At 32.9% G+C, this 15,348-nt stretch overlaps 1 protein-coding gene across 1 annotated transcript; it reads right to left on the bottom strand.

The window, feature by feature from the left end:
- Positions 1–2,348: 2,348 nt before the first annotated feature.
- On the bottom strand, positions 2,349–12,722 carry LOC115885824 (troponin C-like). Its single transcript, XM_030904851.1, has 4 exons — positions 12,600–12,722; positions 4,954–5,222; positions 2,529–2,677; positions 2,349–2,473 (listed from the first exon to the last, which is right to left on the bottom strand). Exons 1-4 carry the CDS (start codon positions 12,600–12,602, stop codon positions 2,445–2,447), a joined length of 450 nt encoding a protein of 149 aa, XP_030760711.1. The 5' UTR covers positions 12,603–12,722; the 3' UTR covers positions 2,349–2,444.
- Between the last annotated feature and the right edge of the window lie 2,626 nt (positions 12,723–15,348).

The raw sequence follows: 15,348 nt of genomic DNA, 5'->3' as shown, positions 1-15,348 counted from the left end.
TAAGCGTTCACCATTGCTATTTACGGTTCCTATTCCATGTTTTCCCAATAAGTCAGGCCATAGTTCGTGTTGTCTACCGATACGAGCATTAAAGTCACCTAGCAAAATGATTCGTTCGTGCTTTGGAATTCGTTGGAGAGCATTTTGTAGGGCTTGGTAAAATTTATCCTTTTCCTCAATTTTAGCGTCTAGGGTGGGAGCGTAGGCACTAATGGTGTTGCCCTAAGATTTATCTCATATGGGGTACCTTAGGGTCATAAGACGTTCGGAGACACCAATAGGTACTTCTGTTAATTTAGTGGCGATTTTGTTTTTGATTGCAATGCCTACGCCATGAATTCTCCTGTGTGTTGCGGGGTGACCTTTCCAAAAGAAGGTGTAATGCTCCCCAGTGAGACTACCCTCATCCGCGAAGCGGGTTTCGCTAAGAGCGGCAACATCTATATTTAGTCGGTGGAGTTCCTGAGAGACCAGTGCTGTTCTTCTCTCTGGTCGATTTGAATTTATCTTGTCCAGTAGAGTGCGGACGTTCCACGCCGCAAACGTGAAACATTGATGTTTTGTTTCTCCGATGATACGTTTCGAGGCAGTGGCACCTCCCGGAGACCCGATTGAGGGGGTATTTTACCTCCGGATGATGATTTTGTCCCACTCGAATGTTCCATCATTGATGTGTGTTAGCTGCGTGAAAAGGTTAAACTGTAACGGTTACGCTGCCGCACAGTTTTGGTTGCAACTGTAGCACGGGATGACTATGGCACAGTGAGGACAGCGACAATAGTTCCCTTGCGCTACGTTCTCGGCCGGCTAGGAGTAGTTTACTACTCCTCTTCCCCAGAAAGATGGTAGGCCTGAGGATTGTATAAGAATATACCGCCTATACTCGGACGTCAGACTACAACACCGCGTGAAGGTGAGGTTGACTTTTGGGTAAGCTAGGCTATATGTATCGCTTCACTACCCCTTGCACCCCAAAAAGAGGTGCGAGTAATTTGAAAACCGCATCTTTGTATCTCTACCCATAAATGACAAATCCCATAAAACACACGAAAATGAGACACCCTGTACATTATATTTTACTATTGAACATTCAAAAATGTTGGCCACTTATATTTTACCCTTCAAAGTGAGAATACTGAAAGGAAACTTTCATTTCTAATATTTCTGATTCGGTTCAGCACTCAAGTCACTCAGCGACGTAGAAGATAGAAGATTTAAGAGGATGTCTAATTTATGTTTTTAATAAATGTTTATTCTATGGTTTTAATTTTTAACCATACATCGTTCTATTTTAACTGTAACTATATACCTAATTGGTTATATCCTTTAAGAAGGTTATATCCATAGGTTATATAGAATTATTAGTTGTTGACATTGTCTACGTTGACGATGTCACTTGATAAGTCAACGTCATAGTTGAAGCTTCAACAATTAAAATGTCGACGTGCCATTCTCGGCGACGCGTCGCCGAAAGTTTGATTTTTATGCATCCGTTGTCCGACGATACGATGATACGATATTAATTTTATTGGTTGAATTTAAAGACTTCGATTGTTCGCTGCTAAGTCTAAGAGCTAGCAACGTTTTCGAGGAAGAATTTGAAGAAAGCTGGTTCTTTTAATATATATATATATATATATATATATATATAATATATATATATATATATATATATATATTATATATATATATATATATATATAATATATATATATCCCTAACCTAACCTAACTGAACAGAGTGCGGACCATCTGGCTGCCGGTAGACGTTGCGTTTAATACTGCGCAGCATATCTGAATTCAACATTTGTTTACTACTGCGCATCACAAATTTGTCCTGTATTTCAGGACCTAAGGAGGCTTGCGACAAACCTTTGCGTATAACTTTGAGTTTTATAAAAACGTAACAAAGTAATGTGAGAATCGCATGTGATGTGAGAGACGGCCAAAATATATATTAAAGAACCAGCTTTCTTAAAACTCTCGTTATCCCGACGGGGCTAGCTCTTGTACTATTATATTTTTATTAAGGTAAGATTAAATTTGTCAAAAAAGTGTCAAAACGTCCGTTATCGTACGATCTTTCACCGTTGACGGGCTGGAGCTGTTCTGTGGGCTGGAGTAAAAAAATTTCGGATGAAAATTGGCGCAAAAACGCTACGACCAATAACAGCGCTGTCGGACAACCGTATCAACATTCCGGACGCATGAAAATCAAGCTTGACTCTGCTGTACAGTGGGTTCGTCTGTTACATTGTCGTCGTAGGTAAAAATATTTAAGTAGTATATTGATATTTATTTTCATAAACGTTCTATCAGTTTTTTTTGTTATTGAAAGAAAAAACGAAATAAAACTGTTGCAGTATTTTTATTTCTGTACGGAAACAGTTAAATATTTTATAAATAAGTTAAAATTAATGTTATTATGTATTAATGTATATTGTCTTAATCTCCAGTCATCATTTCCATAAATTCTGAAACAATTAGAAATAGAATATTTTAAACATATTTATATTAAAATAATATTACCGTCAAAATCTACTGTTCCTGATCCGTCGGTATCAATTTCAGCGATTATACCATCCAAGTCTCTACTAGTTAAGTTGTCATCTAAAGCAGCCAAAATTTCTTTTAGCGTACCGGTGGTAATGTATCCATTTCCTTCTCTATCGTACAATCTAAAAATATTTAAATGTATATTTATCTAGCTATGGAAAACGTTCTACGGAAAACAAGGATAATAATACCATACGATCGAAAAAAAAATGGCGTCAAAGACGGACAATGACAATCGATGATAATTTTGGCGAAGTCAAACTCTAGACGTCGCCGGCGTTACTTGACCTGTACCCTTCTTTTAATGCCGCTTACTGTCAGTTGGCTTTAGGGTGGTTTGGTTTGGTAATTTAGTTTAAAACATGTTTAAAATTCGAGAAAAAATATTTTTTTTGAAATAGATTTTTGTGTCTGAAAGTCCGTTCTATCCTTTTTTAATCTTTCTATAATTAGTGTTAATTTTTAATAAGATTTATATCAATTTTTAGTAAATGACGTCTAGAGATTGACCTCGCTATAATCATAACCGATTTTCATTACCCAGCTGTCTTTGACACCGTTTTTTTCGATTGTATTTTTGTATTGTACTTTATAATGATAGAATTCTGACATTGACACTGATTTGAACTTTATACAGAGTCCGGCAATAGTGTGTCGGGCATCTGTAGCTCCTAGAACAAAAAACTTGAATTTTGTTTAAGTACAAACCAACAGGGAAATATTTTAACTTCTATAGGGTGACTCAAAAAAGTGTGAGTGGATCGGGATGATTTTTATATGTTAATTTAGTTTTTAAATGAAACACCCTGTATATTATTGCTTTTTTGACTTCCTTTTAGATCAATATATAATAATACATGATAATGATAATCCTAAGATGTGAGTAAATATATTTCGATGCCCATCGCATCGGAATACATTAATGTGCAATACATTAATGTGTACCATCGCATTTCGGATACATTAATAAATAAATAAAATATATATTCTTCAGCCTTTCTTATAAAAATTATCAAAAATACAAGGACTGACATAAAATCAAAACTGTATTAGATATTTACATTAGATGATCTGTACTTACTTTGCTATAAATATGGTAATCGTAAATCAAACAGGATATTCAAAATTCTACGGCAAACTTTCTAGAATATAAAATAAATTTTCTTTGTTTTTTTTAAATGAAACTTCCTGTATATTATTTTTTTATTAGATGGAAAATTAAAAAATGAATATATTTTTACATTTTTTGTATTTAGAGTATTTTAAAAATTTTAACGGTTTCGTTGATATTCTCGGTTTTATATTTCATATGGCATTTTTCATTTTACGGTAAATGTTTATCAAAGCCACCCAATGATTTTCCTCTCGTATTTTATCGTTGAAAGAGCCTTATGATATAATGCTGTGTGTATCTGCAAAACCATTAAAAATTTTGTAATACTTTAAATACAAAAAAATGTTCATTTTTAATTCTCCATCTAATAAAAAAATAATATACAGGGTGTTCATTTAAAAAAAAACAAAAAAATAGCATAGAATTTTGAACACCCTGTATGTTTTAAAATTAATTAATTAGTTTAAATAAATTTTGTTCAAATTTCGAAAACAAAAAAATATTAAGTGTGGCACATCATTGTACTCAGAAGGCCGAGTTCTTTAAAAATCTGAAATAAAAAATGCAGGTCCGTATTTAAAAAAATTAAGTTGGCCTCTGTATCTCACAAATTAACAGCTAATTTGAAAATCTAAAAATACTATCAGATAGGCCTGATAAAGTTGCTATAGAATGTGCAGTTAGTTTTTTGATTTTCTAAAAAGTAACGGCAGGAAAAAATGTAATAAAAGAGGAAAAAATAAAATTGATTTTTAAAAAAAATCCGTTAATAAATACCTAATATAGTTTTGATTTCAGGACAGTTCTTGTATTTGTATCTAATATTTTTTTTAAGAAAGGTTAAAAAATAAATATTATTTATTTATTTATTAATCTCTGAAATTATCGAAATATATTTACTCATATCTTAGGATTATGTAAAGTGATCTGAAATAAAGCCAAAAATGCAATAATATACAGGGTGTTCCAATTTAAAAAAAATCATCCCGATCCAGTCACACTTCGTCGAGCCACCCTATTGCGAATGGAGAATCGCAGTTTTGCTCATCTCTACTCTGGATCGCAAGCGACTCTTTCTATTTGGGAAAGTAAGGCTAGAACCGGAGGAACTATGCTCCCATCCAAGCCTATCAAGGATCTATACAAGTTGGTCCAGCGTACAATGATAGTAGATAGAGGGGAGAATGGATGCAGACATAAAAAAAGACAAATACAATAGGTCTTAGAGGTCGCAGTGTTTCCAACACACTACGGCACGATAAATATATGGAGAAAATATCCTACCTGAAAGCCTCTTTTAGTTCTTGTTGGGTTTCTTGTTCGTCTTCCTCTAGAAAGTGAGAAGCTATTTCTGCAAAGTCGTCAAAATTGACTTTTCCGGTATGTTGAGGGTCATTCTTTTTGATAAGGTTGCTCAGTTCTCCTTCGTCAAATAATTGACCCATAGTGTTTAAAATGGTTGCAATTTTAGTAGTTTCGATGAAACCACTTTTGGTCGTATCGAACATTTGAAATGCTTTACGGAGAACCGCAATCTTCTCTGCGTCTTCAGCCTATTAGAAACAAAGAATATATTTTTTTAATTATAGAATAGTTTTAAGAAAACAAAATCATTCCAAGTTGTACAGGGTGGCGCACCTCATTCGCCTCGGTTGACTATACGAAAACGGAAAGATGTAGAAATAAAATATTTTATGAGTATGTGTGGGGAGACAATGTGCACAATTTATACCGATCTAGCTCAGATGTTGAATAAAGAGCAATTTTTCAATAAAATGGAAACCATGAGGGTTAGTGTCGTCATGGCAAGTTTCTAATGACAGTAGCTATTTTCAAAATCGAATTTAGTTTATGGACTTATTTAAATTTATACCAGTTTACTTTTATTTAATTTACCTACAACAGTTTAATAAATAATATTTATTAAATATGTATTTATTATTCTATCAAGAAAAACGAAGAAATAGTTCTTTGATATTTGAGTATTCTACGATGACTTGTAGATATATGGATTTTCTTCGAAAAGAGCCAATTACGGCAAATTCATTTTCTTCACTACTAACGACAGGTTTCTGCCTAATAAGTTTTCTATAAACCACACTACAAGCTCTGCGAAATTGGACCAGTACTTTTTCAAAGGAACGCTTATCAGGAAGATTTCTATTTGGATATCTTTGAGCATAAGCCCTTGAGGCCAAGAAGCAATTTTCCTCACAAAATGAAATCACTAGTAACATATCTATTCGTTCCGCCAGCAGATACTGCTTTATTTTTCTTGATAAAATAATTAATACTTATTTATTAAACTATTGTAGGTAAATTAAAGTAAACTGTTATAAATTATAAATAATAATGTCTATAAACTAATGTCGACTTTGAAAATAGTTACTACTTGTCACTAGAAAATTGCCATGGCGACAGCAGCCATCCTGATTGCAATTTTATTTAAAAATCACTTTTTATTCAAAATCTGAGCTAGATAGGTATAGGAAACCTTAATATAGTTTGAAAGAGCATTTGAATCTGTTTCGATTTATTTTAAAAAATACAGGGTGTTGCATTTGAAATAAGTTTTTATATAAAATACATCCTTAAAATAGACCAGCAACTTTTAATAGCCCTGTATAAATTTCAGGATGCAATACCATTTTCCAGTAAAGTTTATTTCTCTACCTTTAATTTCTCTACCTTTAATTTCTCTACCTTTAATTTCTCTACCTTTTACCTTTTTTTTTAACATAAGAATTAATTCTGAAAAGTAATGTACAGGGTGTTAATAACCTATTCTATTGTAGCATGCAAATTTAAATATCTTTAAATATCTCAAAAACCAAAGATTTTTGACATATTTAACCATTATAATAAATGCCTTTTTTTGAGCGCAAGAATCCAAAAATGAAATAAAATACCGGGTGTTCCATAAAAAAAATATAACTTTGGTATGGATCTTAGTTCTGAAACACCCTGTATATTTCAAAATAATTTTAAATTGTGCACATTGTCTCCCTACATATACCCATAAAATATTTTGTTTCTACATCTTTCCGTTTTCGTATAATCAACCGAGGCGAATGAGGTGCGCCACCCTGTACAATGTCACATCTAAAGTCTGAATTATATTATGGAATTTATTTTTTAGCCTTAATTTTTGCCTTAACCGTCGGGCAGGCGCGTACTTTAAAATTAAAAACTAAATCATTCCGAACATATTATAATATAATAAACCAAACAGGACCTTATAGGTAAATATTAAAAAAAAATTAACCATTGGAAGAAGATGAAACTACTCGTATCATCTTAATGTTTAGCCTTCTTCTATAGATATATATTTACCAGTAATACTATTGATTAGACTATCGCTCTAGTTTTTGCGAACAAATTTGTTGCATTAGTTGCAAAAACTAGTTTTATGGGTTTCACATACATGGCAGGGACAATTCGCTTCTTATTTTCTTTAACTAGTACCTTTACCTCTGGAGCATATTTAGCGAGGAATACTTGGAAATCTTTGGAATATTTTGTATACTGGCCCTTTCTGTCATTACTATAGGTTATATAACATATTTTTAACAGATTGTCATAAAAGGAATTGAAAAAAAAATAACAATTTAAAATTACACCAAATAAACCAAAATAATTAAATATGATAAGTATTTTACTTACATAACCGGGCTACCTCACAAAGTTGTCAAGCGATCTTTAGAAGTACGATAATTCGCTGGTTTTGGGTAATGCTCTCAACACGGACAGCAAAGGCTGAAATAGGCACCAAAACTGTAGTTGTTAAAACAACGCAAGAAACTCCACAAGGTGGAGTGACCTCCCCCCTGCTGTGGAGCTTGGTAGTGGATGAACTTCTAGACTCATTAACTCTAGCGGGAATACATGCAAAGGATATGCAGATGACATAGTCATGATTGCACGGGGGAAACATGAAGGCACCTTGTTTGATATTATCAAAAGAGGACTCCGCATCGCTGAGAGATGGTGCAGGACTGTCAGGCTGAGCATCAACGCAGACAAAACCGCGGTAGTGCCATTCACCATAAAGCGAAGTCTGAAAAACTTGAAAAGAATCCATCTAGATGGAAAGGAATTACTGCCATCCCGGGAAGTCAAATATCTGGGAATAACCGTGGATAGTAAACTTCTCTGGAACAGGCATATTAAGAATATTACCAGCGAAGCCACAAAGGCTCTCATGATATGTAGAAGACTGGCGGGAAATAGATGGGGCTGCGTCCCTAACATTTTGCGCTTATACCATGATAATAAGACCCATTTTAGATTACCTATGTTGTTAAAGATTAAAATGATAAAAAATGATTTCTTATGTTGTTACCTAAGTTGCTTGGTACACAAAACTAGAGCAACGGTCAGCAAGGTAAAACATTTACAAAGTACAGAGACTGGCCTGCATCTGCATCGCAAGTGCCATGAGAACATGTCCAACAGCAGCAATGGAGGTCATACTAGACCTAACACCACTGCACATTGTCGTCGGTAGTTATGCCAATGCGACAATGATTAGAATGGTGATTGACGGAAACAGTGCTGGGAGAATTTTCAAGTCAGATGCTTGGAACACCCTTAAAAAGAAAATGCCAGTTCTCCAACTCCCAGTGGATGACATTCCAAGAATTTATAACGTTCTGCTTTCCAAGCGAAAACCATTCCTAACCTGGAATGGGAACCCTTCAACGGTCTAAGATACTCAAAAAAGTTCCTCAGAACTTACGACCGAGAAAAATCAAAAATTTTTCTTGATTTAAGTAAGGACAATCTTCGGATTGTCACGGTAATTCTTACAGGACACTGTCTCCTCAACGAACACCTCGGTATATTGAAGCGGAGAAACAACGGCGAATGCAGATTTTGTGGGGAAAATGGGGAAACACCAGAACACCTTATCACTGAGTGCGCCGAGACGACAAACGTTCGTGCCATAAATTTTGGTACGGCTGATGTCGGAGATGGAGAGCTGGTCTCTATGGAGCCGTCTCAGATACTGGGGAACACACAGTAGATCTGTAAGGTCGCGTTGATTAACTCCCCTCCTAAATATTCTACATTCTATAACGCTAAGTGTAAATATCTCATAACTCATTAATAAAAAAATCTACTGATACGGAATTTATATGCCTCACTGTATTTATTAAAATAAAATAATTCCATTATTTTTCCGAAAGTCGCTCAAATTTCAGAAGATTTATTGGAGACACAAATGAAAATTAATGAAAGATTTATTTTTATAAAAATCGAAAACACCATTTTCACTGGCATCCAAGCAAGTAAATTATTTGTGTTGGCAATCTGTCAGGATAAACCAAACCTAATTTATCGCTTTCGTGAAACCAGTTAATTTGGATATGTATATTATAGTTTGTTTGAAGATGAATTATAGCGTTAATTCACTTAAATCACCAACAGTAATTGGATCTGTCTTTATTTAATCTTTATTTTTCGCTCTAATGAATACTAGTGGATAAAACAAACAATTAAAGCACATTTACGACAAATTAATAAGTGCAAAAAGAGAAGTAAACAAAATATTGCTTTATTGATAAGGCTTAGTTCATATTTGCTTACGAGTATATTTATTACTTTTATTATTTCATTTATTTTTTAATTTAAATTTATTAAGAGCCTATTACGCTGTACTTTCGGGTCGCTCTCAGGGGTCGGGTAAAGGGGGTGTGTGGCCGAAGGAAATATATATTATATTTCAGAAATCTGCCTAAAGCTCGTTCCTATCGTGTTAAGCCACACCCAAAATTCCAAGCACACGTGCTTTCATTAAGGCTTGATTAAGGTTTGCAGAGCTGCAGTATTTGCCATAAAATAGCGAGCAATTTGTTACAAAACCATAAAAATTATATATCACTGTAATCACAAAACTTGTAACGGAATTTTAAATTATGTCTGTATTTTCGAGAAAATTTAGTTCAAACATAAGGAATATTTTGTTGATGTTTGACCATCAAAATCTTAAAAATAAAAAAGTTGTCTAAAAATGTACTACAATACGAATATAGTATAATCCTTTATCTTTAATTTCCTTCTTCATTTGTGTAAAAATATCTAGCCAGTTTTATATAAAACGTTCAATGCCGAACGCTTATTTTGCTACTCTATCGGACTAGTGAAATTGACTCTTAAGAACAATTGAACTATTTTGATTTATTTTTTCTTAAACTATTGCGGTTTTATTTATACAGCATATTTCAAAAAAACATGTGCCATCTCTCGTGGGGAAATTCCTCACGTAATTTTTTATCAACATAGGTCCGATTCTGCTTCGTTTCGTAGCTACAGGTGGCTAAAGTTTCATTTTTTTTTTGATTTATTATAATTTTTCTCCAAGTGCTTTTAGCGATTCGAATGCAATTTTGAGGGTAAAAATACATACCGGGTGTTGCATCGTCGAGCGGGACATAGGAAATCCCATGTAAATTTTAATGGGGTCAATTATTGGCTTCCCTAATTATTTTAGAGAATAATTCTATTTAGGTTTATTGAAGAGCACTAAAACCCACATTCAAAAGAATAACTTTAGATATTTTTGATTAGCCCGTTTACGAGTTATCGCCGATTTCTTTTAAATATTTCTCCTTTCTTATAGCCCTGTATTTACTTATGAGCACCAGTCAAGGTAAAAGATAACTGTCAAATGAAGTTGTCATTTCAGATATTTATCTATTTAGTGCTTTATTATCATTATTATTAAAAACTCATACCTGCATCGAAAATATTAGCCATGAATTATACTACCGAAGAAAAAGTAGTGATGATTAAATGGTATTATCAATGAATAGTTATCTAAAGGAAATAGTTCTCAAAAGGTGTCGCTGCTCTGTATTCGAATAGACCGATACCTGGAAAATCTATAATCGCAAGGAATATCCAGAGATTTGAGACCAAAGGTACCCTAATAAATAACTGCAGATGTGAAGCAAGGCAGGAACAAAGAGAAGATGCAAGAAATGATACCGATTTGGAAGTTTTATTGTGCGTGGAAGAGAACGATGGAAAGATAAGCACAAGGAAACTTGAGGATGAAATAGGAATAGATCACACTACAGAGTTTCGAATTTTGAAACGACATAATACTATTCCTTCAAATATGAAAAGCACCAAGAGCTACGAGATGGGGACGAAATACGGTGGCAGGCGTTTTGTTTTGATATGATGGAAAGAGCAACCACGGATAGGGAATTTTTAAAAAACATATGTTTCACTGATGAATGCACGTTTACCTTAAATAATGAACCCTATGTTCAAAATTATCGATATTGGAACAAAGAAAACCAACACAAGTTTGTCGAAACAAGGACGTAATATCCACAGAAAGTAAATGTTTGGGCAGGGATATTCGGACACAATATAAATGCAGAATATTATTTGGAACTACTCGAAAATCATATTTTACATGCTTTACATGATACCGCTAGGGAAAATCAGGAAGTTTGGTACCAAATGGATGGCTGCTCGGCACATAGTACCCTGGCTGTTTGGGAATATTTAGACAATAGTTTTAACGGAAACGTTATTGGCCTAAATCATACAGTAAATTGGCCAGCAAGGTCTCCTGATATTTCGCCAAATGATTTCTTTCTCTGGGGCCATTTAATAAACAGGATATTCAAGGATAAGAAATACCCAAATCTAGACGAGTTAAAAAATGCTATTTCTGCCGAATGCAATAGAATTTCAGTTTACCAACTAGCGAATGTAAGAAGAGAATTTTATCATCGCCTGGGTTATTGTCTAGCAGTCGATGGAGGAATATTTGAACATCTTCTTAAATCCTAAAGTTCTAACAATTTAATAGTACCTAAATTAATAAGTTATTGAATATTGTAATAATACTATAATTAACCTTGTAATTGATTACTTTAATTTACTTAAATTCATATTAATTTGTATTTATAAATACATCTTTAAGATTTCCGATGTAGGAATGAGTTTTCAATAATAATAAAGCACTAAATAGATAAATTTCTGAAATGAGAACTTCATTTGACAATTATCTTTTACCTTGACCGGTGCTCATAAGAAATACAGGGCCTTAAGAAAGGAGAAACATTTAAAAAGAAATCGGCGATAACTCGTAAACGAGCTAATCAAAAATATCTAAAGATATTCTTTTGAAGTGTGGGTTTTAGTGCTCTTCAATAAACCTAAATAGAATTATTCTCTAAAATAATTAGGGAAGCCAATAATTGACCCCATTAGAATTTACATGGGATTTCCTATGTCCCGCTCGACGATGCAACACTTGGTATTATGCACGTTTAAGGCGAATCTGTTGACACTTTTTTAGTACTAAAACATGTAACACTTATAGTAACTTTTACTATCAAAATTTCGCTCGAATCGCTAAAAGCACTTGGCAGAAAAATTGTAATAAATCTAAAAAAAAATGAAGACTTTAACCTCTCCTGTAGCTACGAAACAAATCAGAATCGGACCTATTTATAAAAAATAAATCTTATTTCTACGTGAGGAATGTTTTTTCAAAACACTCTGTAAATGATAATGATATCCATTTATTTGATCTTGTTTGTACCTATCACATATTGAAAATTTGTAATTTTTCACGCTACATTTAGCATTTTATTATATTATGCAAGCAAAATTTTTCCAGATGTTTTTTAACAGATAAATTTAGAAAATCTAGAAATCATACTTGTGATTTTTTTAAATATGTTCTAACAGGAAAAACTAGAGTTCAAAAATAATCAGGATAGTTTTATTCTCCTTTTATATGCAATTTCCAGGAAATTGCATAATATTACTATAAACTATCACTAACACAACATTCAATTTGATTGATTCAAGACATAGAAAGCCACAAAACAAAACCAAAAATTATTAAACTTATGCAATATTAAAAAACAATAATTAGTAAAAAAATTGGGTTGACATACCATGATGTTCACTTTTTGAATGTCGCTTAACTCTAAACAGACACTAAATTAGAATTTTCCACGTAAAATCCTTATATTTTCCCCACTGCTACCTATTTCGCGACCACAAAAATATGAGAAAAGGTAATTAATATATAGGTTGAAGTATTTAAAATTAGTTCTCAGTTATAACGGGCTATACAAATTACCTATATGTCTAATTTTGAAGAAATATGTGGTATTTTTAGGAGCATGCCGAGCATGTAATAGATGCCCTCTATTGTGTTTTCGTTCGTTTTTAGATAGATTATGCGGTAAAAATTGTTGGAAAAAATATGAGCATATGTTTTTGTTGGCGCGTATTAATGTTTACAACACACCAAATGATTATATACTAATTATTATTATTTTTCTAATTTTTTTTACTTGGTACTAATAAAATATTGGATCTCTGGATTTTCATTGTCTTTATTATGTTTTATAGGCAATTTGTTGTACAACGCTTTTTTGCTAACGTTGCTTTTCAATAAACAGGTACAATACAGGGTGGGTCAAATTGGAGACTTTTAAAAGGAAACACCCTTTTCTATAGGAGATAGATGAAAACTAATATCGGCGTCTGGAGCTCAATTTTTATCAAAAACATAATGATGAAAACCGCACATCAATATCTGTTACAGGGTGTTTTTCAAAAATGTGCATTTTTAATAAATTACTAACTTTTTTGTATGGAAATTTTTTTATTTTTATGAAAACATTTCCAAAGCACTTTTTACGTAGAATTTAATGGTTTAAGTATATTTTTTTAAATTAATAATTTAAGAATTACCAACAGAAAATTTGATTTTTTATATGGGACACCCTGTATATTTTTAATTCATCGAAAATAATTTAAAATTACTTTTCCAAAAATATAGCATACTTCATATTTTGCTTGATTGCTAGATATAGATTTTTTAAAAATTTGCCCACTTTGAATAAGTAGGAAATAGGCTTTGAACGGCGCCGGCTGTAATGCAAAAAAATTCTAGCTGTGAGCAGCAATTAAAACCGAAAATAATATTTGTAATGGGAGATACAGAATTTGATAAAAAAAATTGTTTCTATATTATACGGGTAATTTAAAAATAAGAACCTTTATTCTTCCGCAAAGATAAAAATCCATAGGCACTAAGTCCGGCGGCTTCGGAGGCCTCGATGGCCAACGGTAGAGATCTTGGTTAGCTATTCAATTATTCTCGAAACTGGCTGCAAAAATTTGCTAATAACATCAGCGTTCTGAAGCGGTGCCTTATCTTGCTGGAAAAATATGTTTTGGAGTTCTTTAAGGGGCATAATCATCAATAAGGTGTCTAAAGCCTACTAGTTAAAAGTGGTGAACTTTTTGAAAAATTCTGTATTTTGAAGGAGACTATAACAGAATATTAAGTGTGCTATATTTTTGGAAAGGTAATTTTAAGTTATTTCCATTTAATTAAAATTATACAGGGTGTCCGAAATAAAAAATCAATTTTTCTGTTGATAACTCTTAAATTAATAATTTCAAAAAAATTATAATTAAACCATTAAATTCTACGTAAAAATGTGCTTTGGAAATGTTTTCATAAAAATACAAAATTTTCCGTTGCAAAAAGGTTACAGCGATTTGTTAAAAATTCACCATTTTTTTAAAAACACCCCCTAAACTCATAAACGGTAACAGATGTGCGGTTTTCACCATCATGTGTTTGATAAAAATTGAGCTCCAGACACCAATATTAGTTTTCGTCTATCTACTATAGAAAAGGGTGTTTCCCTTTAAAAGCGTCGAATTTGAGCCACCCTGTACATGTAGCGCCCTGGCGTAATCTTTTTTTGGGACCCCGTATAGAAGCTATCAATTATTACTATCAACGAGGAAGCAGATCCACTAAGAAAACTTTGGCCAAGGTTGGTATTTTTGACATAATATAGGGAAATTCCGGGAAAGATGGACCTCTTTTTAATTTTGGCCATATCTGGCCTAAAACAGCTTTATTCACACAAAAAAATACGATAACAACCAAAACAATGTATTCTAATAATAAACAGGAACTTAAATTCATTTACCTTTAAAGGTTTTTAAAATATATACATATATAAAAAAAACACCATGTAGTCCAACTATCCCAGAGGATGAGGTTTAGTTGAACCACCATGTATGGGACAGATAATCACAAGGGGTGAGATGAACCTCAATAAAAAGCATAGAAAATAACATTCTTAAATCTAATGTTACAAAAAATAGATTGCTATTATATTAATAAACAGTAACAGCCTTTTTTCCACACTGATCACACATATTTTCGTATTTTAGATATGACTCGTGCAGCCATTAAGTGCATACAATGCATTGAACCCAGTCGTCGGTTTTTGTTGTGATATTGTAATTTTCACCACAACTAGCGCAGTTATTTTCTTCCCAATCTTCAAAGCCATCGCTTTTATCGTGTAAAGACACATTATCCTCTGACTCAGAAGTACTGGTTAACGATTCTCTTTCCTTACTTGGTCTAAGCCTAAGCTTTGCAATTTTCGATGATTGCGTTGTTAGTTTCTTATGTAATTTGCTTTTCTTTTTAGTCGCGTTTTTTTTTTTTGGTTTTTCCGTTTCATCTACATTAAAAATATTGCCCGGTTTATTAAAGAGCTGAATTTTCTTCAAGAATACTTTCTAACAATTGAAAGTAGTTTTCTACGTGGCACAAAGCAGTTTGACGGTTTATTGACACCCCTTCAGCTACTCTAAAGC

Source organism: Sitophilus oryzae, unplaced genomic scaffold (genome assembly GCF_002938485.1).
Source record: "Sitophilus oryzae breed Bouriz unplaced genomic scaffold, Soryzae_2.0 scaffold_41_pilon_pilon, whole genome shotgun sequence".
NCBI classification, from domain to species: Eukaryota; Metazoa; Arthropoda; class Insecta; order Coleoptera; family Curculionidae; genus Sitophilus; species Sitophilus oryzae.
The sequence above is the reverse complement of the archived record's forward strand: the minus strand, read 5'-3'. Positions and strand labels throughout refer to the sequence as shown.